General features: G+C 46.0%; 1 protein-coding gene across 4 annotated transcripts; it reads right to left on the bottom strand.

Annotated features, from left to right (window-relative positions):
* Nucleotides 1-203: 203 nt before the first annotated feature.
* Nucleotides 204-26148, bottom strand: BAAT (bile acid-CoA:amino acid N-acyltransferase). 4 transcript variants are annotated; one of them, XR_005776945.1, is made up of 5 exons: nt 22651-22783; nt 13369-13848; nt 9859-10061; nt 8099-9058; nt 204-215 (listed from the first exon to the last, which is right to left on the bottom strand). XR_005776945.1 is itself a non-coding variant. In XM_040421098.1 (4 exons), exons 2-4 carry the CDS (start codon nt 13829-13831, stop codon nt 8462-8464), a joined length of 1263 nt encoding a protein of 420 aa, XP_040277032.1. In that variant the 5' UTR covers nt 13832-13848; nt 25922-26148; the 3' UTR covers nt 8041-8461. The 4 variants fall into 4 exon arrangements, 3 of the variants coding, with proteins under 3 accessions (XP_040277032.1, XP_040277029.1, XP_040277028.1); XM_040421098.1 differs by lacking the exons at nt 204-215; nt 22651-22783 and adding an exon at nt 25922-26148 and having other exon boundaries at nt 8041-9058; XM_040421095.1 differs by lacking the exon at nt 204-215 and having other exon boundaries at nt 8041-9058; nt 22618-22794.
* Between the last annotated feature and the right edge of the window lie 1204 nt (nt 26149-27352).

A 27352-nucleotide genomic window follows, 5' to 3' on the forward strand; every position in this document is an offset into this window, starting at 1 on the left:
CATTCTGACATTCAGTTTGGAGTTCAGGAGATTGTCTTGACCAGGACCACCCCCCTTAATGCATTGAAGCAACTGCCATGTGATTGGTTGACTAGATAATTGCATTAATGAGAAATAGAACAGGTGTTCCTAATAATTTTTTAGGTGAGTGTAGGTTTGATGCTCACTGACTGTGGGGGCTGATGAAGTGTGGTCTCCTGTCTCACTGCAGGGAGCTGTATGGGAGGCTGACTGCACGGTCGGGCTGAGCTCTGTAGTCCGCTCGTCTAACAAAGATTGCCTAATTGCTGCAGGCTCAGCGAAGGACCAAAAGAAGGGATCCTGTGGCCGGAGCCAATCCCTTGTCCAGGCCGACACGTGGCCTGTCTAACTTGCACGAACTTGGACAAACCCGCCCCACAACAAGGTGTAGTACTGATCATGGATGTGAGAGACTGTATGAACAGGCACCAAGACGCCTGCAGTGTTTGGGGCTGCGTTGTGGGAGGTGGGGTTTATGAACATTGCTGTTGTGTGAATTGCACAGTTTTGATGTGATGCCCTGGAGTGAATAAAAGAGCACGGTTTGGACACAAAGCCTGTCTCCTGAGCCTCTATACTGCCACCGCTACCACCTGCCTACCAGAGCGATCCTATATATTGTTGTGCATTTTCATAGGTAAATGCATTCATATCCAATTCATTATTGTCAAAATGGATGTTCATTGCCTTTAAGAGCCATGCTCGACTATAGTTGCAATTTTGTATGTCTTGAGTAGGCCAAATTAAGGTCACACAAAGATTTATACTCTTCAGTGTTATCCTTCCCATGAATATACCAGTCTGAGAAGAGGCCTCCTTATCTACTTTTAAATTTATGACGGGAGGTAAAGATGAGCTCTATGCAGCTGGAGATAATTACCTATACAATTAGGCATTTATTAATGAAGCAAAATATATAATATGTATGTATTCATTTAATGAGCCTTAGTTAGTCCTTAGCATAAGACAATCAGTAGGACATATATATATTACTTTATATTATATTGTTATATGTTACGAAGACAACATGTATCCAGTATATTGTATATATTTCTCATTAGAAGTGTGTCTGTGAAGATGTGTGTTTTGTAACAATTAATCACATCTTTGGTATGACAGAGGAGGTACTGATATCTCTGTGAGAAAACAATGCCGTTTACGATCCATAAATTAAGTGTGAGAAACGTTCAGTGAGACGCCTAGAGGTCTGTCTCTAATTGCTACAAGTGTCAGAATTAATCCCTATTTATTGTGATAATGATATATATCGCGATAAATACCCGTTTAAAAGAAAAAAAACACAAGGAGACGTTATACTGTATGGGGGCAGCCTCAAGGAGACGTTATACTGTATGGGGCAGCCTCAAGGAGACGTTATACTGTATGGGGCAGCCTCAAGGAGACGTTATACTGTATGGGGCAGCCTCAAGGAGACGTTATACTGTATGGGGAAGCCTCAGGGAGACGTTATACTGTATAGGGCAGCCCCAAGGAGACGTTATACTGTATAGGGCAGCCCCAAGGAGACGTTATACTGTATGGGGCACTGGGGCAGCCACAAGGAGACGTTATACTGTATGGGGGGCGGGGGCAGCCACAAGGAGACACTAAACTATGGGGAATTGGGGGCTGCCCGGCTGCCACAAGCAAATAGTGCACTGTGTCTGTGTCATAAATAAAGGTGGGATGTCACATGTCAGACTGTCTATAGTGACAGTCTGTATGGGGCAGCCTCAAGGAGAGGCCAGGGCCACTATAGACAGTCTGACATGTGACATCCCACCTTTATTTATGTCTCACTCTCACTGTGCACGTGCACTATTTGCTTTTTAACTCTCTTGTCTCACTCACTCCTGTTTGTTCCTCTGCCTGGACACTCCTCGCAGGGTAGGTAGGCCAGGAGTCAGGCAAAGTGGCCAACTGTGTGAGAAGGGAGCCGGTCGACCGTCTGGGCAGACTTTTCCCGGCTGGCTGTTGTGAATATTCTGACCCACTGCGCATGCGCAAATAAGACTCGGCGCAGGCGCAGTAGGAGCCGGAATTTTCTGCTACTACGGCTCCTACTGCACTTCGGGCATGCGCACTGGGCCGGAATATTCTGCTACGGGGCCTGCGCCGACAAACCCCCAGCAGAGCTAGTCAGGAGCGGAGGGAAGAGACGCACCTCCCACGTCACTACTGGAAAGGACGTGGGTAGCAAGGCCGGGTAGGTAAAAATTCCGGAAACACCTGGGGTCGGGAGGAGGAGAAGGTAAGTGGTAAGTCACTCCTTCACTATGCGGCGCCGGCGATGCTGCCGCTCGCAGCGGCATAGTGAAGGATCGGATCGATCGGAAGTATTTGTGTACGTTAACTAACTAGGCAAACAAGGCATTTTGCCGCCCCATTGGCAAGTGCCGCCCCAGGCAAATGCCTTGTTTGCCTCGCGATAGATACGCCTCTGGGTGAGATGTGCTATGATGGACCACCCAGCTTTCCTAGGAGCAGAAGTGAGATTCCTACTAGGACTTGGTAAGAGACACAGAAAATGATATTTCATTTTATTAAGACTAATTTGATAGTGTGGGTGAAATTATACCATCTAGATTGGCGAATAAATAAATAATTAAATTAATTGATCATCTCCATATTGTGATGTAGTTTTAGGATATTGTGAGGCTTCATTCTACCTGCAGAAGAATCAAGACTCATAATCTAGCAAAGCATTAAATAATTGCTTATATATATATTAATAGAACATTCTTCGCCAAGCTAAGTGATGGATTCCCACCGGAAGGACTTACATCAAATCCTTCCCATTTAAGATATGGACTAGCAAAATCCTAGATCCCTGTTATTTGTCTTAATAGTCTTACCAAAGTCATGTATGTGAAAATAGTCCAGGATGGGGCGGAAGGATACAGTTGTCTCTTCTAAGTTATATCCTTGGATGGATTTGCCCATCTTGAAGCCATGTGATGTGTAGTTGGTTAGAGGGGGGCAGAATGTATTTAGCATTCTATATTGATGTCTAGGATTAGACATTCCCATCCTGATATCATGAGGTTTTCTCTGAACAGAAGTAATGTATATAACGTATGTTCCTATTTTGATATCCTAACCTAATAGTAGCTTGTGTATAATGTGACAAGTTATTTTCACTCACATGTATTGTTAAGCTTGTAATGCTTTATATTAACGCTATATATATTCATTTGCATGTATCATTGTGTTTATTTACTTATATATGTTTATAACCTTGTAACCAATAAATCTGCATATTTTTATAATACCTGTGTATTATTGTATAATGCAAAACTACATTTTATCCTTAACGTCATCTCACGTCAAAAATAACTTATTTATCTGAGGAAATAGTCGGACTCAGATGTGAATTGTATCAATTAGGTTGTCTACAATTCACCAGGTCATGATTTTAAGAATTTATGACAAATTTTATAAAAAAAAAATTTTTATGATTAATAATTTTTATGACCATAATTAATAATTCTTAATTGAATTATTACCCACCGACAATATATATATATATATATATCCCATCCTGTTGAAAAGGAGTTTGTTCAATGCTCATGCGACATCAGATATTAGTGTGCCTTCCATTTCTTATCTCCATTTACTTTTATAATAATGTGTAGGCGACGGGTACTCCTAGGATAGAGCACCTATACCGAATAGCCTGAAGTAGGTGAGCCGCTGACTCTTAATCTGATTTACTATTTTTATTGAACTTTTTCCTCCCTAAAGCACACCATTCACTGTGCACTTAAAAATCACTTTTCTGTACACCGCTGACTTCTCAGCGGTGTACAGAGTGATGGGCAGTGAGTACGGACAGGAGCTCATATTGCTGCTCCTGCCCATGCTCCCTGGACTATTACTAACTCCTGGCATATAGCACATGGGCACCCTGTACCCATGTGCTATGTCCGGATTAGCTGAGCGGAGCGGCTCCTGCTTCTTCCTGCTCTGCTAAGCTAAGAGTCCTGCATGTCAGCTCTTAGCTTAGCAAAGCAAGCAGGAGCCGCTCAGCTAATCCTGGCATAGCACATGGGTACAGATAAGACTCCTCAGAGTACCTTTGTGACACAATTTAGTGCGGAATATTCTGAAGTTTGTAAGATCGTTAGAAAGCACCTTCCAATTCTGGCATATGATAAGCAATGGGCAACAATAGCAGTGGGAGGTATAAGGTGTGCGGCCTGTATAGCTCACACAGTGGCGACGTATGTTCGCCCCCCCCCCAGTCTTTATCAGGACAAGAAAATATCGCAGCCAAATTGGTTAATAACGAAAGGTAGTTATAAAAGTGGACATGGTAAATGTATATGCTGCGATCATACTGGTAGCTAAATCATCTGCTGCAAATGGTAAAGACTTCACTATAAGGTCATACCTTAATTGTAACACAACATCCGCAATATATTTAATTACATGTAGGATCTGTGACTTACCAGTATGTCGGCTGCACCACCAATGCCATCAAGGTGAGAATACGCAAGCACATCTCGGACGTGCCACACTATGGGAGCCACCAGCTTGCACTTTGCGGTAGCCCATGGTGGAGACACGTCCGGTATGCAAGTACAAGGGATTGAGAGGGTTAAAGCACCAATCAGAGGAGGTGACCGCAGGAGGAAACTTCTCACTAGGGAGTCCTTCTGGATTTTTCAGTTGAGCAGCCGTCACCCTGAGGGGCTCAATAAAAGATTGGATCTGATATTACAGCAATATTGTGATGTGATATATATTCCCCACTCTGGATGTTCTTTTGTGTCGAACGTTGATCTGTTTTTAGCAAATGGATTGTATAACTTTTTAATTGAAGATTTGATGCATGTGAAGGGCAGCATCTCTTTTGGGTCACGTGATAGCCCAATTAAGGGCACAGGTGTTGACCCACTATATATGCTGCATTTAGCTGTGTCTTTAGTATGTCATGAGTAAGGACTTACATACCTGATAGCCCGAAATGCGTAGACAAAGACTGGTTGCACTGGATGTATATTTTTAACCGCGCAAATAAAGTACCGTTGAACCTTTGCGAGACTGAGCTAGATGTTCGCTTTCTGTTTGGATTTCAAGTTATCCACATCCAAGTGCGGTTTATCTTCCATGCTCATAGCAGAGAAGGGGCAGGTGAGAGCCGTGCCAGGAGTTAGTAAACCTCCGGGGGTAAGGATCAGCAATATGCGCTCCTGCCAGTACTCACTGCGCCGCAGCCCCATTCATAACATGTGCTGAGAAGTCAGCGTTGTACAGAGAAGTAGATTTAAGCGCACAGGGACAAGTGCCCTTTGGGGGGGGGGGGGGGGGGCGTCTATTAAAAATACAAAATACGTTAATAAACTATATTACGAAAACTTTTATTAGGACATTAGGGACATGTTCACAAAAAAATCATACAAAAGTTTAGTAACTCTTTAATAATCCACCCTCCTATACCGGCATGTTCACAGACAGCAAAGGGTATGTTCACGTATGTGACCGCTGCAGCCAATCACTGTCCTCAGAGGTCTACCGTATAAATGCAGCGGAAGGAAAACTGGACCGGAAACAGAGGTAAGTATAACATCACCCATTTTATTTATTATTTATTATTATTTTACAGCATTCGGGGGCATGTGCAAGATTTTTAATTATCATAGACAACCCCTTTAAGTCCTAGCCCACATACCCAGTGATCTATGCCTACTGCATTTAGATCAAATATCTACACACATAGACCACGTACAGTGTGCTAATCTAATACGTTCCAACTCCCCCAGGAATGGCGCTCTCAAAAAGGAAGAGCCGGCAAATCTCACAGGCGCTGAATGGAGGGCTGCTTTCTCCCGAAAAACAGCCCTCCATATATTCAAACTGTATGTGGCACTGGGATGCTGTGTCAGACTCAGCACCGACGCTTTACAAAAGGGGGTGTGGCCTGCTAAATGGGGCGTGTCAATGAGGAGAATAAATGTCAGCGCATGACACTGCCCGCCAGAGTTGGCAAGTATGATGTGATGTCAGTGCACAATCCTGTGATGCAAGCGCATCATGGCTGCAGGCACGCACAGTGTTAATAGTTTTGCTGTTCAGATAGATCACACGCCATATTCAATATGTCCTAGACATCGTCATGTTTCAGTTCCTGTAGCCCGGCATGTGTAGATATTTAACCTTCACGCGGTGCATTATGTATACATCACCCCTTAATAGCCAGCCTGTTTTGGGCCTTAAAGGGGTTGGCCCATCTTTCATTTGGGGGCATATCCTTGAGATATAACCCCAATGTCTGATAGATATAGACCCCGCACTGATCTCTAGAACAGAGACCGCAAAGTAAAGGAGTGCACCGCGCATGCGCTGCTGCCTTACATTCATTTCTATGAAAGTGACGAAAATCAAGCAGAACATTCGGCTATTTTTGGAAGTCCCATAGAAAGGAATGGGAAGTGCACTGTGCCGACCCACACCTATCTCTAGAATAGAGTCCGTAAAGTGAAGAAGAGCAGACCGCGCATGTGTGGCCACCGCTCCATTCACTTCCATGGGGCTGACGGAAACAGTCCTCGGCTATGTTTGGCAGTCCCATAGAAGTTTACGGAGGGCGGCCGTGCATGTGCAATCCGGTCTTCTTAAATTTACGGGCTCCATTCCAGAGATAGGTGCGAGTCAACAATTTTGCCAAAGTCCCATAAAAATGAATTGGAGGCGCACCGCACAAGCTTGGCCCCCACTTTAATCACTTCTATGGAGTTGACGGAAAGAAACAAACTATTTTCAGCACGCTGAAAGGTAAATGGAGGGTGGCTGCGCGTGTACAGTCGGCTCTTCTTCACTTTGCTGGCTCCCTTCTAGAGATAGGTGTGGGTCCCAGAGGTGAGACCTGCACCTATTAGACAAGGTTGGCCCCTCTCATACACTGGGGGCCTATCGCTAGGACAAGACCCCAATGTATGAGATGGGCCAACCTCTTCACTTACCAAGCGATTTTTTTTTTCATCATCTTCCAAGAGCTAAATATTTTTTTTTATATTTTTCTGTCGATACAGCTGTAGGAGGGCTTGTTTTTTGAGGGACAAGTTGTAGTTTTTAATGGCACTATTTTGAGGTGCACATAACTTACTAATTCACTTTTATGAATTCTTTCTAGGGGTGATGGAAAAAAAACAGCAATACCACCAGTTTTTACATTATAAATTTTGCGGCATTAATTTTTCAGGATAAATAACATGATGACTTTATTCTCTGGGTCAGTACGATTACAGCAATACCAAATACATCGTTTTTTTGGTTTTACTACTTCTGCAGAGATGTCTGTGGGCTTGAATTTTGTAGGGTGATGTAGTTTTTATTGGCTTGATTTTGGGGTACATAACACTTTTGGTTCTCTTTTTAATTTGTTGGTTTTTTGCCAAATAAACTTTTTATTTAATAAAACTTATTAATTTTTTTTAGCCATTTACTAGTCCCAAAAGGAGAATGTGGATCTTTTGATCACTTGTACAATGCATTATACTGACAGTCACCGTCAGTGTGGGCCAGAGAGGCACAGTCTGATGGAAACACTGCAGGCAGGCCTGGTGAGTTCAATAATTCCCAAGCTGCCGTGAACAGACATCGGCACCACACAATCTCATTTGTGGGTTGACGATGGGGGACAGAGGAAATCTACTCCCTCTGTAACCGCTTAGATGCCACCGTCAGTAGTGGGTGCTGCATCTAAGGCTACTTTCACACTTGCGCAGGACGGATCCGACATGCTGTTCACCATTGACTATAATGGGGACGGGGGCGGAGCTCCGGCGCAGCACGGCGGTGCACGGCGAAAGCCGCCGGACTAAAAAGTCGGACATGCAGGACTTTAGTCCGGCGGCTTTCGCCGTGCACCACAGTGCTGCGCCGGAGCTCTGCCCCCGTCCCCATTATAGTCAATGGGGACGGAGCGGCGGTCCGGCGAAATAGCGGAAGGACGGATCTGACATGGTGAACAGCATGTCGGATCCGTCCTGCCGCAAGTGTGAAAGTACCCTAAGGTGTTAAACAGCCGGATCAGTGCTTCTAACAATTAGAGCTATTAGAGCAGGAGCTCAACTCTAGTGCACCCTGTAAACTGGGACTCCGTAAAAACGCAGCAGCCAGCCTAAAAGGCATAATGGTGGTCACTATGGGGTGAATCTACATACAGTATACCGTGAATGGAAATAACTTTTCATGGCCCTAAAGTTTGGATAGATGATCACTGCTGTAATACTTTAAGTTAATGTCTTTTTATAATCACTAGAATAAATGTTTGTATGTCTCCACTCAGGCTTATAGAGTGGGCCCACCCTCTACTATATCCTAATAAGAACATACATTTATACAATTACCATATCTCAGATATACATATTGGGTCAACCAATCTAGGTAATGGAAATTACAATAGTCTTGTAGACCCTCTAGTAGATTCAACTGATCATAATTTATTGCGTCGGGAGCATTTAATATTTCTACTGAGAAATTCTTGAAGTTCTTTCCAACTAGTTTCCTGTGCCGAGCAGTGTGGCAGGAGCTCTCCACCCCAAGTCAAAGGAAGTGGGAAGAATGGGGACTGTGATACTAGACAAAAAGGGGACCCTGGAGGCTCTAGAAGATGTCCTGCTCCAGGATAGCACTGCACGTACACGTCTTTCTTACCGTACTTCTCTGCCCTGGCCTTTGCTTCCTGAGCAAAGAACAAACTGTTGTAGTTCTGATCTTTGTCTCCTACGAGAAAAAGGATGGGACCTCTGGCTTTCTCCAGGGGGAGTATAGAGTCCTGGTGTTCTGGTTTTCTTGGGTCATCCAAAGAGTTGCTAAGGCTGAGAGACCCAAAGTCTGTGATCAGAACCCTTTCTACAATGTAGGGTATGCCGTTCAGAAGGAGATCGCCATAAATGAGGGTGTTGCCATTCACAGCATTGGTTCCATTGATGCATACCGTAGCAGCAACCTGAGGCAGGTAAGACGCCATGGCCAAAGCCATCTCAGCTCCTTTGCATATAGCGACCACTCCAACTCCATCGCCTGACACCTAAAAAGTAGAATATGTTGTGTGACATTGGTTCATGGATCTAGACACGTATGATTATATGAGGGGTATAACCTTTAGCAGTTTAATGGCAATTACCTAGCTAACCCCATCTACAAAACTAGCTTTGTCTGGCCATATGTTTCCCTCACAGTGACTTCCACAGGAGGAATGTAGTAAATGAATGACCAACCATGTAATACATGGGTGGGTTGAATCCTTTAGAGCAGAAGCTATCCACAGGAAAGGTGATAAATGTATGTTTATGATTGACTGGTAGTCAAACCGCTTTCAATCCCAGTGATTATAAGTACGGGGGTCCCAAGTCCCATTTGTAGTTTGAGCGGTAGTGTACACATGTGACCACCTCTCCATTTCTTGTCCTTGGGACTGTCGATTACAGCACGCAACTATCTCTGGCAGTCGCACAGAGAGTGGAGTGGCAGGGAACATCCTAGACATGCGGCTTTATTAAGGCAAGAGAACAGGACCCTCATTCTCGAGATCGGTGGGTGTCCCAGCAGTCGTACCCCCACAATCAGATAGCCATGCCACAAAAATTAAAATAGTGGTATCTGACTGCTGGAACCCTACCAATCCCAGGGACCAGGGTGATAGGTCCTCGTTTCCAGCAGAGAAGAAGCCACACATACAAAGTCACTATGTCAGGTGCCTTCAGCTTTTTCCTGTATGCCAATTATGATTTTTTTTTTCACTGTCTTATTGACATACAGTAGAAAATAAACCTTCATGCCCTTTAAGACTTCTTGACATGATTCTATGTAAGGAGTCGTCAAACTTACTTTTGGATGACTCCATAGCAACTGAGCGGCTTCCTCAAAATATTTTAAATCCACCATACCAAGGAAACTAGGCAAATCATCATAAGCAAAATAAGCCAGAGCAAGCGAAGCAAAACCGCGGCTGGCCAGGAGGCCACTGCGAAACTCTATCAGACCGCCGACGCCTCCAAACATGTCAATAACTCCTGGAAAGGGCCCTTCACCTAAATAGAAAACAAGAAGGAAAAATGGATTTCAACCATACTAAAATCTATCATTGGTGATGGTCTTAAAGGGGAGTTCCACTTTTATTGAAAATATATTTTTAGCTTCACAAGAAGCTACTTTGGAACATGAAGTATCACCATATACATGAAATTCTTCTTGTGGTTATTTGTACAGTTCATGTAGAAGACATTACTCTGATGCCAATGCACTGTATTAAAGAGGACCTTTCACCAGAGGAAAGCCTCTAAACTAACTATACAGAAGTGTAGAGCGGCGCCCAGGGATCCCGCTGCACTTACTGTTATCCCCGGGCGCCGCTCCGTTCGCCCGGTATAGCCTCCAGTATGTAAGTAGTTAGGCTCCACCCACTTGATCCTGCCGGCGTCTTCTTCTCCTATGCTGTAGCGCTGGCCAATCGCAGCGCTCAGCTCATAGCCTGGCTATGAGCTGAGCGCTGCCATTGGCCAGCACTACAGCATAGGAGAAGAAGACGCCGGCAGGATCAAGTGGGTGGAGCCTAACTACTTACATACCGGAGGCTATACCGGGCGAGCGGAGCGGCGCCCGGGGATAACAGTAAGTGCAGCGGGATCCCTGGGCGCCGCTCTACACTTCTGTATAGTTAGTTTAGAGGCTTTCCTCTGGTGAAAGGTCCTCTTTAAGTAATAAATTTCAAAATCTACTAGTACCTAGAGGTAAACAAAAAAGACCAAACAGGCTAAGCACTTATAACACCTAAGTCACAGGTGTACAGTACACTGTGCTTGAGCACTACCTGCATCTATTATGGTAGCCAAGGTAGCAGCTCAAAAACTACAAAAACCTACAAAGAAGAAACAGGACCAAAACAGTACCCAAAAAATCTAATAAAGCTTTATTGTGTATACAAATAACATTAAAAAGAAAATGTATTATATATCATATGATGCAAGGACGGTTGGCAAAAAAGCATCCTCCAGAGATCACATAATTTACAAATGGGGGTGAATATGGAAAAGTGTATATATTATAATGTATGGTCTGGACTACATCCACTGGGATAATACCCTGTAAACAACATAGCTACAAATAGTGCCAGGAATAAATAGTAATAACTGTGTCCAGACCAGAGTATAAAAAACTAATGCCAATATGAAGGTACACTGAAACGCTCATTGGGGTCGCGTCCACCATTGACCACAATTGCAAATGGCTGAGTTTGAATATTGTGTGGTGACGTGTACGGTATGAGTGCTGGAAGGTGTGTATGTCCCACCCAGATACCTCAGCTGGGTGAGATAAAAAATCCAGAAAGCTGCAGGGGTTTCAGCAAAGCATAGTTTGCTGAGACAGTTTTGTTTACATTTTGTTCTGGGCTGGATTTCATTTGGTCTGGTGGATAGGTTGGGTAGTGGGATCTGCTAACTCACACCCTTCCAGTCCGGGTATTGTCTTTTACCTGAGGTCATAGCAGGTGAGGCCTGCTGTAATCAATGAGGGATAAAACCAACCCTCTGTGTGTCTAGAGAGAGAAAACTTGGAAACAGAGGCCTACAGAGGCTCTGTGTGGTCTCAGCCACGAGGGCTGATGGGCCACAAGGCTTTGTAAAGCCTGAACTTTGGGGAGCCCAGCGACACCTACAGAAAGAGGGTTGCAGACGGTCAGAGTCGGGAGGACTTCTGGACCATTTTCCCCCAAGAGTGATGGTGAGATCACAGCCTGAAGGCTGCTGGACCGTATGTGGCTGAGGGGCCACGAGGCTATGTGAAGCTTGATCTCTTCCCGTATGGACTTGTGTCTGATGAGCAGACCTGCTAAGGCTTGGAGCCCGAGACCCTGTGCTTGCAGGTGAGTCAGGGAAAACTACTGTGTATTAGTCAGAGCCCAGACGGGCAGGTGTTTGTTTTGCCGTTTTCTGTGTGCTGATGCCAAAATAAATGACAATTTTGGACTTTAAATCCGCTGTCTGACAAGATGTCTGACTGTGACCCTTTGAGAGAGAGCGATTCCTTATAATTGGCATTATTTTTTTATACTCTGGTCTGGACACAGTTATTACTATTTATTACTGGCACTATTTGTAGCTATGTTGTTTACAAGGTACTATCCCAGTGGATGTAGTCCAGACCATACATTATAATATATACACCTTTCCATATTCACCCCCATTTGTAAAAATTGTGATCTCTGGAGGATGCTTTTTTCTGCCACTTGTCCTTGCATCATGTGATTTTTTTATAATTTTTATTTTATTTATATACACAATAAAGCTTTATTATATTTTATGGGTACTGTTTTGGGCTTGTTTCTTTTATTATAGGTTGTTTGTACCTAGAGGTAATGTTTTGCCTGTCTATTGTAATACTTAAATGGGTTCTCTGGTTTCATAATGACCTGCATATTATTGCCCTATATACCTATTTTTTATGTCAGCAGAAACTGTCTGCTTGATTCAGTGCTCATGCTGCTGTGATAACAGGAATTTCCTGGCATGTTCCTTCTACAGACACAAAGTTAACCTACAACTCTCTGTTTGGGTAACATATGCAATTTATCTATGGCTCAGTGGAAGTACACTTTAAGGGCTTCTTCAGTTCCATAACAAAATTTGTACAAGCCTAGAGTACCCGAAACGCTGCATATTTTTGCCCCATATACCTGTTTTATGTAAGTACTTTCCTTCTCAGCATCACTGCATCCTATCAGATGTTTACATGCAGAACTTCCTGTTTTAATCAGCTTCCTGCTGGGTTTTCTAACCATTCTCAGCATGCTTTGCCTTCTAATGTTTCTTAGGGCTTGCTGTGTCTGCCACACAGTTCTCTTATGAATAGTTACACAGCCTACCCCCCCCCCCCCCCCCCCATGTTAGCTAGCCAGAGCAAGCCCTGTGAAACATTACAGAGAAAGGAATGCTAGCTGTGTTTTAACAATAAAACACAGAAAATTCATGGAAAAGAGAAAGTTCTGTTTGTAAACATCCTGCCAGCATGCTCTGAAAGGTGGAAGGAAGATACTGACATAAACAATGTTTGGGGTACTCAAGGCTTATCAAAAATATATTTTGAAACTTGATAACTCATTTAAAGCATATCTGCAATGAATTATAGATAAATAAGTTGCATATCTTACCCAATTAAAGCATTACAGGCTGTCACTGTGTATGTATAACAAATGTACTAGGTAACAAAGTCCTGTGATCACAGCAGCATCGGCACAGATTCAAGCAGGCAGTTTCTCACTCTGAAGTGGAATTGGGGAGCAGGGAGGAGGCTACATATAGCCTTACTAAACTTGTGACAGACAATGGAGAAGTTACCTACCTGGTGGGAGAAAAAGTGCTCCTCGTACGCGTCCTTCTCTTATTAGTATTCTCTGAACTCCTGGAGACACATACCATCTTTCAATGACTTTGGATGCAGCAGGGGAATCTCCAGGTTGTTGATTTAGCACCAACGAGGAATATAGATCCACATGAACAGAGAAAGGACTTCCCATGACATCACGTTTTATCAGCCTTAGAAATGGGATAGCTGGCTTGAGAGCCCAGAATAGGCCCATAGGACAGACTCCATGGAAGTCTCCACCAGTGGCTGGAGATTTCTCCAGATCCACCTTCCCTTCCATATCTGTTTGGTAGAAAGCTCTGGAGTGAAATATCTCCCCTTTCTCATCCTTCAGCCATACTCTTATTGTGATGGCTTGCTGAGGAAGTAGACCCCATGCTTGGATCTTTAGTGGTTCATCCACCAAGGAGACCTCAGGAGTGACTATGAGACCAACCATGTCTGAAGATCAAGAACCTTAAATGGGAGACAAGAGTCACGAAAACACAATGAATGTCAACCAAATAAATGCACTCTTCGATACAAGAATGTATTGACATAGTGTCCTCTCATTCGGTATCTCCCATAGCCATCATCTGTAATGATGAGGATTGAGCAAATGGTCAGTTGTGTTCTCCGCAAGTCTCTTAAATGGATTATACTGCTAAAATAATTCATCAACTATCCACAGGATAGGTCATAAACAGTGTCGGACTCGGGTACTTAGGGCCCACCAGTGTAACTGATTCTGGGGACCCACCTTAGGGCTCCTGCATACTAACTTTTTTTTTCCATGTCTGTCCCGTTCATTTCACTTCAATGGGGCCGCCAAAAAAATTAAAATAAAATGACTCTGTGTGCATTCCGTGTCTGTATGTCCGCATGGCCGTTCTGCACAATGATAGAACATTTCCTATTATTGTCCACATTACAGACAAGGATAGGACTGTTCTATTAGGAGCCGGCTGTACTGTTTCGAATAATGTGCAATGCACACACCCGGTATCCAGGTTTTGCGGATCCGTAATTTTCAGACTGAAAAACATGGTCATGTTCATGAGCCCTTACAGTGATAACAGAAATATTAAAGATGAAGTATGATGGCAGACACTCACAGCAAAATGCACAAACTTACATGTGGCAGAATTTACACATATATGGATATCCTGCACTTAAATCACTCATTGGACACATGTGGCAAACAAGACACTTATACATGGGTCACATGCCACTGATGCATATGTCCCATACACCACTGATATATTACACATATATAGCACACACCAAGACATTTATGCCTAACCCTAGTAAGTATAGCACACTTAAAGGGGTCGTCTCACTTCAGCAATTGGCATTTATTATGTAGAGAAAGTTAATACAAGGCACTTACTAATGTATTGTGAGTCTCCATATTGGCTCTTTTCCATCGCAATATACACTGCACGTATCCATGGTTTTGACGACTCTGCAATCCGGTGCTTGTTTACTATAGGTAAAGGTGTTGGCCTATGCGCACTTCCAGCCTTTCCCTATAGTGTGTAAGCACGGCCATCGCTGCTGGATTACACGGTGGTAATAACCACGGATACGTGCTGTGTATAATGTGATGGAAAGGAGGCAATATGGACAATCACAATACATTAGTAAGTGCATTGTATTAACTGCATAATAAATTCTATTTACTGAAGGGAGACAAATCCTTTAACCCCTTTAAAGGGCTTCTGTCACCCCACAAAACTCTTTTTTTTTTTTTGGGATAGTTAGATTCCTTATAGCGCGATATAGGAGAATATAATGGTCTTACTTACTTTCATGCGGCCGATTCTTTAGAAAACGAAGTTTTATAATATGTAAATCAGGGCTCTACCAGCAAGTAGGGCGTCTACTTGCTGGTAGCCGCAGCAGAAAACCGCCCCCTCGCCGTGTTGATTGACAGGGCCAGCCGTGATCTCCTCCTCCGGCCGGCCCTGTCAGTATTTCAAAAATCGCGCGCCTCTGTTCATTCGGCGCAGGCGCTCTGAGATGAGGAGGCTCGTCTCCTCAGAACTCCCTCAGTGCGAAAGAGAAGACGTCATCGGCGCAGGCGCACTGAGGGAGTGCTGAGGAGACGAGCCTCCTCATCTCAGAGCGCCTGCGCCGAATCAACACAGGCGCGCGATTTTTTAAATACTGACAGGGCCGGCCGGAGGAGGAGATCACGGCTGGCCCTGTCAATCAACAGAAGGAGGGGGCGGTTTTCTGCTGCGGCTACCAGCAAGTAGACGCCCTACTTGCTGGTAGAGCCCTGATTTACATATTATAAAACTTCGTTTTCTAAAGAATCGGCCGCATGAAAGTAAGTAAGAGCATTATATTCTCCTATATCGCGCTATAAGGAATATAACTATCCAAAAAAAAAAAAAAAGAGTTTTGTGGGGTGACAGAAACCCTTTAAGCATAAATGTCTGGCATGAAATTTACCAAATCTTAATCTCCTCAGATTGCACATAATCTACATTATAAGACCTCCTGCACACGACCGTTTTTTTTTACGGTCCGCAAAACTGGGGTCCGTAGGTCCGTGATCCGTGACCGTTTTTTCGTCCGTGGGTCTTCCTTGATTTTTGGAGGATCCATGGACATGAAAAAAAAGTCGTTTTGGTGTCCGCCTGGCCGTGCGGAGCCAAACGGATCCGTCCTGAATTACAATGCAAGTCAATGGGGACGGATCCGTTTGACGTTGACACAATATGGTGCAATTGCAAACAGATCCGTCCCCCATTGACTTTCAATGTAAAGTCAGGAGTCCCTTTTATACCATCGGATCGGAGTTTTCTCCAATCCGATGGTATATTTTAACTTGAAGCGTCCCCATCACCATAGGAATGCCTCTATGTTAGAATATACCATCGGATTTGAGTTACATCGTGAAACTCAATTCCGACAGTATATTCTAACACAGAGGCGTTCCCATAGTGATGGGGACGCTTCAGGATAAAATATACTAAAAGAACTGTGTACATGACTGCCCCCTGCTGCCTGGCAGGTGCTGCCAGGCAGCAGGGGGCAGCCCCCCCCCCCCCCTGTTTTTAACTCATTGGTGCCCAGTGCGGCCGCCCCCCCCCCCTCCCCCCCTGTAGTTAACTCTTTGTTGTCCAGTGCGGCCGCCCCTCCCCTCCCTCCCCTGTAGTTAACTCGTTGGTGGCCAGTGGGCCCTCCCCCCTCCCTCCCCTGTAGTTAACTCATTGGTGGCCAGTTGGCCCCCGCTCCCTCCCCTGTAGTTAACTCATTGGTGGCCAGTTGGCCCCCCCTCCCTCCCCTGTAGTTAACTCTTTGTTGTCCAGTGCGGCCGCCGCCCCCCTCCCTCCCCTGTAGTTAACTCGTTGGTGGCCAGTGGGCCCTCCCCCCATCTAATTAAAATCTCCCCCCCCCTATCATTGGTGGCAGCGGAGAGTACCGATCGGAGTCCCAGTTTAATCGCTGGGGCTCCGATCGGTAACCATGGCAACCAGGACGCTACTGCAGTCCCGGTTGCCATGGTTACTTAGCAATTTGTAGAAGCATTATACTTACCTGTGAGCTGCGATGTCTCCGTGTCCGGCCGGGAGCTCCTCCTACTGGTAAGTGACAGATCATTAAGCAATGCGCCGCACAGACCTGTCACTTACCAGTAGGAGGAGCTCCCGGCCGGACGCAGACATCGCAGCTCACAGGTAAGTATAATGCTTCTACAAATTGCTAAGTAACCATGGCAACCGGGACTGCAGTAGCGTCCTGGTTGCCATGGTTACCGATCGGAGCCCCAGCGATTAAACTGGGACTCCGATCGGTACTCTCCGCTGCCACCAATGATAGGGGGGGGGAGATTTTAATTAGATGGGGGGGAGGGCCCACTGGACAACAAAGAGTTAACTACAGGGGAGGGAGGGGGGCCCACTGGCCACCAATGTGTTAACTACAGGGGGGGGGGCTGCCCCCTGCTGCCTGGCAGGACCTGCCAGGCAGCAGGGGGCAGTCATGTACACAGTTCTTTTAGTATATTCTAACCTGAAGCGTCCCCATCACCATGGGAACGCCTCTGTGTTAGAATATACTGTCAGATTTGAGAAGGTGCAAGAACTGTAGAGACATTTGGGCTCTGTTTGCTGGGTGACTTTTCAGAAGAACTAGGAGCTTTGGTTGGGCTTTGGGATCTGAAACTTGTATCACCGGCATCATAGGTGCATATCCATAAAGCAAGCATACAGAGAACTAATAAAAGCATGGCTGCACAGCAGCCGCCAGCCCAGGGAGGCTTTCTGCTAACCGTGAGTAAACTGATGAACAGTGTGTTATTATCTGGCCCCTCATCGGTCCACCATGCACCTCACGTGTTGCCCCTGCGCTACTGGCTGGCTGCACATGCCAGCTGTTAGATCCCCTTTAGGCCCCTTTTACACGAACGTGACTGATTAGGTCCGGATGCGTTCAGTGAAACTCGCACCATTTTGCAAGCAAGTTCAGTCAGTTTTGTGTGCGATTGCGTTCAGTTCAGTTTTTTTTCTGCGCGGGTGCAATGCGTTATTCACGCGCGTAATAAAAAAACGGAAGATTTAGGCTACTTTCACACTAGCGTTCTGCTGTCCGCTCGTGAGCTCCGTTTGAAGGGGCTCACGAGCGGAGCAGAACGCTTCCGTCCAGCCCTGATGCAGTCTGAATGGATGCGGATCCGCTCAGACTGCATCAGTCTGGCGGCGTTCAGCCTCCGCTCCGCTCGCCTCCGCACGGCCAGGCGGACAGCTGAACGCTGCTTGCAGCGTTCGGGTGTCCGCCTGGCCGTGCGGAGGCGTGCGGATCCGTCCAGACTTACAATGTAAGTCAATGGGAACGGATCCGCTTGAAGATGACACCATATGGCTCAATCTTCAAGCGGATCCGTCCCCCATTGACTTTACATTGAAAGTCTGAACGGATCCGCTCAGGCTACTTTCGCACTTAGAAATTTTTCTAAGTTATTAATGCAGACGGATCCGTACTGAACGGAGCCTCCGTCTGCATTAATATGATCGGATCCGTTCAGAACGGATCCGATCAAGCGCAAGTGTGAAAGTAGCCTTACAAACATCTCCTAGCAACCATCAGTGAAAAACGCATCGCACCCGCACTTGCTTCCGGATGCAATGTGATTTTCACTGAAGTCCCACTCACTTCTATGGGGCCAGGGCTGCGTGATTAATGCAGAATATAGAACATACTAATAGATACAACAGATATGGGGGGGCACACTACAAAAGGGAACACCAGGCAGTATACCAATTATACACTTTATTGTGTTAAAATAATTAAGAACATACCCCTAAAATATAAATAAAACATTGGCCTAATACAAATCTAAGAAATGCACACACGGTGAAACCGCAAGATAGCCGTTGAGCGGCTGGTGATAGGAGGTTACAATTTTGTGTCAATGTCCACAATCACTATAAACCAGCGAATGTCCAAATATGCTGGATAGACAGTTTTATAAATGACCCCCAGAAATACAATTACAGTCTCAGAATGTAGGGCCAAATTACATCCGCGGCACTTGCTGGGTATAACCTATAAGATAGGCTCAATACCGCTGCCTTCCACAGTAGGATTTATGTGCTCTAACAGAGCTCGGTCTTACTGGTCTTCACTGCTATTGATGCAGCGTTGGTCTGTAGGCCGCACACCCGCAGCGTCCCACGTGGTGTGCTTCTGCCTGAACGTAGCGTCCCACGTGACCAGGTATCCAAAGCGACCGGATGCTTATTTGATGACGTCAGTCTTATGCGACAGCTTTCACTGCAGCGCTGCTGAATTGGATTTTCTTCCTTTCTTTGCCGGCTTTATTCCTTTACTTTTGGTTTTAGGTGGATCAACGCTCACTCTAACAACCGCCAGACGCGTTTCGGAGTCTCTCGCCCCTTCCTCAGTGGCCACTGAGGAAGGGGCGAGAGACCCCGAAACGCGTCTGGCGGTTGTTAGAGTGAGCGTTGATCCACCTAAAACTAAAAGTAAAGGAATAAAGCCGGCAAAGAAAGGAAGAAAATCCAATTCAGCAGCGCTGCAGTGAAAGCTGTCGCATAAGACTGACGTCATCAAATAAGCATCCGGTCGCTTTGGATACCTGGTCACGTGGGACGCTACGTTCAGGCAGAAGCACACCACGTGGGACGCTGCGGGTGTGCGGCCTACAGACCAACGCTGCATCAATAGCAGTGAAGACCAGTAAGACCGAGCTCTGTTAGAGCACATAAATCCTACTGTGGAAGGCAGCGGTATTGAGCCTATCTTATAGGTTATACCCAGCAAGTGCCGCGGATGTAATTTGGCCCTACATTCTGAGACTGTAATTGTATTTCTGGGGGTCATTTATAAAACTGTCTATCCAGCATATTTGGACATTCGCTGGTTTATAGTGATTGTGGACATTGACACAAAATTGTAACCTCCTATCACCAGCCGCTCAACGGCTATCTTGCGGTTTCACCGTGTGTGCATTTCTTAGATTTGTATTAGGCCAATGTTTTATTTATATTTTAGGGGTATGTTCTTAATTATTTTAACACAATAAAGTGTATAATTGGTATACTGCCTGGTGTTCCCTTTTGTAGTGTGCCCCCCCCCCATATCTGTTGTATCTATTAGTATTTTCATTTGGTCCTGAGGGTGGGACCAGGGGGTGAGCACCTGTTCCGTTTAGAGAGGAGGTGAGCTGCTGTACCTTGTTTCTAGAATATAGAACATGCTGTGTTTTTCACGCAACTCAGAACTGATGCAGAACTGACGCAGACCCATTGAAATGAATGGGTCAGGATTCAGTGCGGGTGCTATGCGTTCACGTCACGCATTGCACCCACTCGTGTGAAAGGGACCTTAGTCCAATGCAACTGTAATCTTGCAATGAACGAGATAGCGCATGCGCAGTTCGTTCCCTTAGGCTGATGCCAGCACAGGGAAGGAACGCTATGACGACACTGCGCATGCGCTAGATCGCGCATCACGAGATTACATCGCTCTGGCTTTCTGATGTCGGGGAGCAAGGAGGAGATTCTGAGGATGCGGGGCGGTGCTGGGCTCCTTCCCGCTGGACTCATCTCAGGGACAGGACTCATCTCAGGTTAATTTGCATATGTATCAAATCGTTTTTTTTTTACACAATAAAAGCACACAGAGCTATGGGGACTGGGTATTGCGGATGTGCTAGCAGCCATCTAGCAACCCATGTCCTCAGCTCTATACACAAAATCCCGGTGACAGGTTCCCTTTAAAGGAAAACACCTCCTTTCCTAGTCACGCTTTAAAGTGAACACTGAAGATTCTAATTCAATATGTGAGAGAGAATCTAAGGCTACTTTCACACTTGCGGCAGGATGGATCTGACAGGCTGTTCACCATGTCGGATCCGTCCTTCCGCTATTTCGCCGTGCCGCCGCTCCGTCCCCATTGACTATAATGGGGACGGGGGCGGAGCTCCGGCGTTGCACGGCGAAAGCCGCTGGACTAAAAAGTCAGGCACGCAGGACTTTTTAGTCCGGCGGCTTTCGCCGTGCTGCGCCGGAGCTCCGCCCCTTTCCCCATTATAGTCAATGGGGACGGAGCAGACATGGTGAACAGCCTGTCGGATCCGTCCTGCCGCAAGTGTGAAAGTAGCCTTAATCGCACATCCTCATTACTATGGTTTTGATATAACAACTGTTTAAGGCTACTTTCACACTTGCGGCAGTGTGATCCGGCACGGAACTGCCCGCCGGATCCTCTGATCTGCCGCTGACTGAAAGCATTTGTGAGACGGATCCGGATGCGGATCCGTCTCACAAATGCATTGCAAGGACGGATCCGTCTCTCCGCTTGTCATGCGGACAGACGGATCCGTCTTGTACATTTTTTTCACATTTTTATCGGTCTGCGCATGCGCAGGCCGGAAGGACGGATCCGGCATTCCAGTATTCTGAATGCCGGATCCGGCGCTAATACATTCCTTTGGGAGAAAATGCCGGATCCGGCATTCAGGCAAGTCTTCAGTTTTTTTCGCCGGAGAGAAAACCGTAGCATGCTGCGGTTTTCTCTTTTGCCTGATCAGTTAAAACGACTGAACTGAAGACATCCTGATGCATCCTGAACGGATTGCTCTCCATTCAGAATGCATGGGGATAAAACTGATCAGTTCTTTTCCGGTATAGAGACCCTGTGACGGATCTCAGTGCCGGAAAAGAACAACGCTAGTGTGAAAGTAGCCTAAATTTCAGCATGATAAAACATGGCTATACAGCACTATTATCAATCTATTGCTATGCACTATTAGGAGGCATTAGTATACAGTTTGATCAAAGAGCATAGGCCCACTTACCGCGACAAGGTTGCCTCTTCAAGTGGGGACCTACTCTAACTTTGGCGTGGCCATTCGGCTCAGGTGCTTTTAATTAGCAGAAGTCTGCAAAGGGTTTATAAATTCCTACCACCTCTCAGTTGGAGTTCCTGAGAGGCTGTGAACAGGTGAGCTCTTTGCACCTGTTCACATTATGCGGTGCTGGACGGTGGCTGTCGCTGCTTTTGTGCTGTGATGGGGCCCAGGGCCTAGGTGGCTTTGCCGCACAGTGAGGGCGCTGTGTAGCTGCTGGGTCCCATTGCCTGCTGGATCGGTGTGGGGGCGCGATAGTTGCCGCGCCAAAGTTAGAGTAGGTCCCCACTTGAAGAGGCGACCTTGTCGTGGTAAGTGGGCCTATGCTCTTTGATCAAACCGTATACTAATGCCTCCTAATAGTGCACAGCAATAGATTGATAATAGTGCTGTATAGCCATGTTTTATCATGCTGAAATTTAAAACAGTTGTTATATCAAAAGCATAGTAATGAGGATGTGCTGCGATTCAGATTCTCTCACATATTGAATACACTGAAGATTCTAATATCAGCGATTTGTCATTTTAACATCAACTAGCATTGTCATCCGAAACAACAATCATGAGACCAAGCATGAAGTCAGAAAACGGCCGTCGGAAATCCCTACTGAGCTCCTGCAGACGACTGTGTGGACTTTTCTGTTTGAATTTTGCTTTCTGCCTGACCGGAGAATAAAACATTATATAATCCTAAAGTAGAACAAGATGAGACAAGCAAAGCATTTCCAAAGCTATTCCATTAAATGCTGTTAGATACTAGAAATCCTTTGTTCAGAAGTAGTTTCCCTGTAAGGAATTCAGCAGACATGATAGAACTGTGGTGCGGTCCCTGTAGGATAAAACGGAGATCCGTGTCTGACCTGTCGGAGTATTCTGGGTCTGGATACCATTTCCCTGCAGCAGAGTATATAGGGAGCCGCTTAGGAACTGCAATGCATATCACGTATCCACGAGATGTAACCGTGAAAGGGACGGATTGTCAGATCTCATAGTCAGGAAGACAGAGCTGGAAAGGAAGTGGAGAAATCAGATCCAGCCCACAGCTCTGACAGTGAAGTCCACGGTGTTAACGCTGTTAAAGGGACAGCACCACAAAATAAGTGTCAGCTGGAAATGGTGAAACGACGCATCTCACTTATAAATAATGGGGATCCATGGAGGATATGGGGGAGAGATAAGTAGATATGAGTGAGAGAGATTAAATAGTGTGAAGATTAGCGTCAGGAGAAGTAGGCAAAGCCGGTTTACAACAGATAGTGACACTGCAAACAAAAAAGTCCAAACAGCCATTTACACTGCAGGCAATAGCCAAAATCCAAACCTGCTCCTCTGAGCACTAACTAAACACAATGGGCCAGATTTATCATGACTCTGACAGCTCACTCCATATGGCTAAAGTCAGTTTTAGCCAAGTCAGATTTATGATCGGCCCTTTAAGACTGTAATAAATGTGGTTTGACGGTAGCAGTTTATCTGTCAGTAAGCAGCTTTACAAAAGTCGCACATCTTTACGAAAAAGTTGCACGTTTTTATGAAAAAGTCGCATGTTCTATTAAAAAGTCTCATAAGATAAGCATGGTCCTCGCTGGAGTGAAATTGCGACTTTTTTGCGAGTTTTTAAATAGTCCCAATAGTAAATCGGTCTAGAGATTAATTTACATAAGAAAACACGCCCACTTTCAGAAAACTGGCGAGCATAGTGCAGAGCAGAAAAAAGTCGCAAATTTGTGCGCAGTTTTAGCGTTTGGGACTTTTTTTGGGACTTTTTCACTCCATTATTCTGACCTGAGCTAATGATAAATCTGGCCCCAGGTGCCTTCCTACCAGGCACTGGAGAAAAATTACAGTGTTAGGGCTCATGCACATGAACGTATTTTCTTTCCGTGTCCGTTCCGTTCTTTTTGTGGACCGTATGCGGGACCATTAATTTCAATGGGTCCGCAAAAACAAAACTGTAGTTACTCCATGTGCATTCCATATGTCCGTTCCGCCAAAAAATAGAACATGTCCTATTATTGTCCAGATTACAGAAGAGGACAGGACTGTTCTACAATGGGGCCAGCTGTTCCGCTCCGCAAAATACGGAGTGCACACGGATGTCATCAGTGTTTTTTGCGGACCACAAAATGCATACGGTCGTGTGCATGAGGCCTTACTTAAAGACAGTGCGGCACAGAGGCAGAGTGTGGACGTATCAGGACCAGGACTTCAGCCCCGGCAAATTTGCTACCATTTACGCCTGGAAACAGATGCAAATGTTAGCAAAAAACGACACCAGCCATGAGCAATTTGCTGCAGATGTGCCTAGTTTATGATGAGGTGGTGGTGAAAAGAGGCCGTAATGAGCAGACTTGTCCTAATGGCAGAGATGAACTGGAGATCAGGAGCCCGCCCTACTCTTCTCCAGTCCTGCTCCGGGACCCTCTTCTATGGTTTTCTCCAGGGCCGTCTCTAACGCGGGGCAAAAGGGGCAGCTGCCCTGGGCCCAGCTGCCTCTTGAGCCCCGCTGGCCACTGGTGACGTGGGGGGCGGCGGCAGGGCACAGGGAGATGAGCGCTTCAATTGTGAATTGTGGAAGCGCTCATCTCCATAGACATCTGTATCGCCGTCCTCAGGACAGTGATACAGATGGATGCTGCGGGGCAGCGGAGAGGCGTCTCCGTTCCTCTGATAGGCTGCAGGCGAGCAGGTGGTGCGATGACGTCATTGTGCCGCCTGAGCCGTACAGTGCGGGACACAGGCCGGAAGAGGCCTGCATTGCATCGCTGCCAGCCTGATGGAGGTAAGTATAAGTGTTTATTTTTTTTATATGGGTCTACTACTGGCACATGATTGGGGGTCATCTATGGGGGCACCTGTTACTGGCACATGATTGGGGGGCATCTATGGGGGCACCTGTTACTGGCACATGATTGGGGGGCATCTATGGGGGCACCTGTTACTGGCACATGATTGGGGGTCATCTATGGGGGCACCTGTTACTGGCACATAATTGGGGGGCATCTATGCGGGCACTTGTTACTGGCACATGATTGGGGGCATCTATGGGGGCACATCTTACTGGCACATTATTGGGGAGCACTATGGGGGCATCTATGGGGCACTTCTTACTGGCAAATTATTGGGTGGCACTATGGGGGCACTTCTTAGTGGCACATTATTGGGGGTACTATGGGGGCATCTACTGAGGCGACAAAGAAGGGGTATTTTATATGGGGGAAGGGGGAGAGGAACACTATGGTGGCTTCTACTGAGCCCACAAAGAAGGGGTATTTTATATGGGGGGCTCTGTATAGGGGCATTTTATACTGAGGCACATTATGGTGGATACTATGGGGAAGGGGAGAGAGGAGTACTATGGGCTCATCTATGGGGGCACTAAGAAGGGGCATTTTATACTGGTACAGGAAGAAGTGGGGAGAGGAGCACTATGGGGGCATTTACTGGGGGCACTATATATTGGTATTTTATACTGGCACATTATGGGGGCACTATGGGAGCACTATTACTACCATGTGTGCTCTAGCAGAGAATTATTCCTATTGGTGGGACTTTTGGGAGTACTATTACTGTGGGGGCACCTTGGCACAGTATCAGCTTACTTTTTGGGGGACGTTATGTTTACACTATTAGTGTCAGGGGCACTATTTGCTGGACACAGTTATTTTAGGGCACTGTGTGCCAATAATTATTGAAGGGCACTATCTGTGTGGTACTACTATTATCAGGGGGTTTATCTGTTTCTGCAGTATAGTATTGGGGAGCACAGCGGCACAGTACTGGGGGTGGTAGCATGATTTGTCCAGAAGATGGGAGGATGATGGAAAAGTAGTAAACTAAGATTTTGTTTGTCAAACTGCAGAGACGAGAAATGGCTGAAAAATGGTGGTCTGGTCTGAAGTTCTGAAAGGAGAAGATGAGGAAAGAGAACTTCTCTAGCGCAAAAAAATAGAACATGTCCTATTGTTCGCATTACGGACAAGGATAGGACTGTTCTATTAGGGGCCAGCTGTTCCCTTAGTCTTGTCAGCAGCACAATAACAGGTTAACAATCCCCCCTGTGAGCTAGCAGGACCTGGGAAATTTTTAATGATAAGTCTACAACACCCTTCTGTATAAATGGACCTTCCCGCTTCAGCCTATGGAGCAGGACAGGTATATTACCTTCCTCCTTAGATACGAAGGAGACTGCGGAAACAGCTCTCATCTGCCGTCTAGTCTCCTATCCACTTCGGTGCTTACAGGGAACAGGTTTTAGGCAGCTCCAGATTCTTTAGAGCCACCTCAGCTATATCAGTCGGCTAGCAGGACGTCAGAACGCTGACTGCAGAGGGCGTGTCGGGGCCGCTCTTCATTCAGTGACTGCGGCAATGTATGCTTTTTGTCTCTGTATATTATGGTGTATATTATTTTGTCTGGGGGGGGTCCGAAAGGCAAAAAAATGTGGCACGTGTAGTGCGCTGTGCCAATTCTTTTGCCTGCCCATTTTTCAAAGCCCCCTTTATATTTAAATTAAAAATGCAGGGGGGATGGGGTGTCGTGTGTTGCGCTGATTCTTTTACTTGGCGATTCTAAAAGCTCTGCTGGAATAGAACAATGCGGCGCGTGCAGCTAGCCCCGCCCATTATTAAAAGCCCCTCCTACATATAATAGGCCACGCCCAACAAACCCTGTACAGCTGAAATTCCATAGTTGCGGCCTGTCTCTACACATCATACGGAGAGGGGAGGGTCTGTCCTGGCTGCACTGCCTGCTTGTACAACAAGCTACAGCCAGGAAGCTCCTCCGCTCTCCTCCCTCCCAGATCCTGCTCAAGGCCTGTGGTTCCCCCCACCATCTGCCACCCGCCCGTGGCCTGCTGCCCCCTTTCGTCGTCCTCACCCAGCTCTGAATCCTCCTTCTGCAAATGGCAGGGGGAGGAGCCGGAGCATCTCCTCTCCTACATAGCGCCTCATACCTCTTACATCCAGTGATGTCACCTTTGTAGTAGACGTTCTCTTTCTTTATCTTCTCCATTCAGACCAGACCGTCATGATGATTTTTCAGCCATCTCCCATCTCTGCAGAGATTAACAAACAGACATTAGTTTCCCACATTTTCATCATCTTCACATCTTCTGAACACCCTTTCCTGCCACCCCCAATACTGTGCCCGCTGTGCCCCCAATACTATACTGCAGAAAAAGTCCCCCTGGAAATACTACTACCACACAGATAGTGCCCCCTTCAACAATTATTGGCACACAGTGCTCTAAAAAATAACTGCGCCCAGTCACTAATAGTATAAAGATAATGTCCCCAAAAAATTATTGTGCTAAGCTGATACTATGCCAGGGTGCCCCCCAAAGTAACAGTGCTCCCCAAAATCCCACCAATAGAAATAATTCTCTGCCAGAGCCCACTTAGTAGTAATAATGCCCCTATAGTGCCCATACTAGTAATCATGTTCCTCATAGCCCCCCAGTAGTAGTAAAGCTCCCCATAATACCTCCCATTACAAATAATTATCCCTACAATATGACAGTACATGAAATACTCCCGCTTAGTGCCTGCTGTTGAGCTAATGTCCCCATAATGTATGCCAGTATAAAATACC

Source organism: Bufo bufo, chromosome 2 (assembly GCF_905171765.1).
Source record: "Bufo bufo chromosome 2, aBufBuf1.1, whole genome shotgun sequence".
NCBI classification, from domain to species: domain Eukaryota; kingdom Metazoa; phylum Chordata; class Amphibia; order Anura; family Bufonidae; genus Bufo; species Bufo bufo.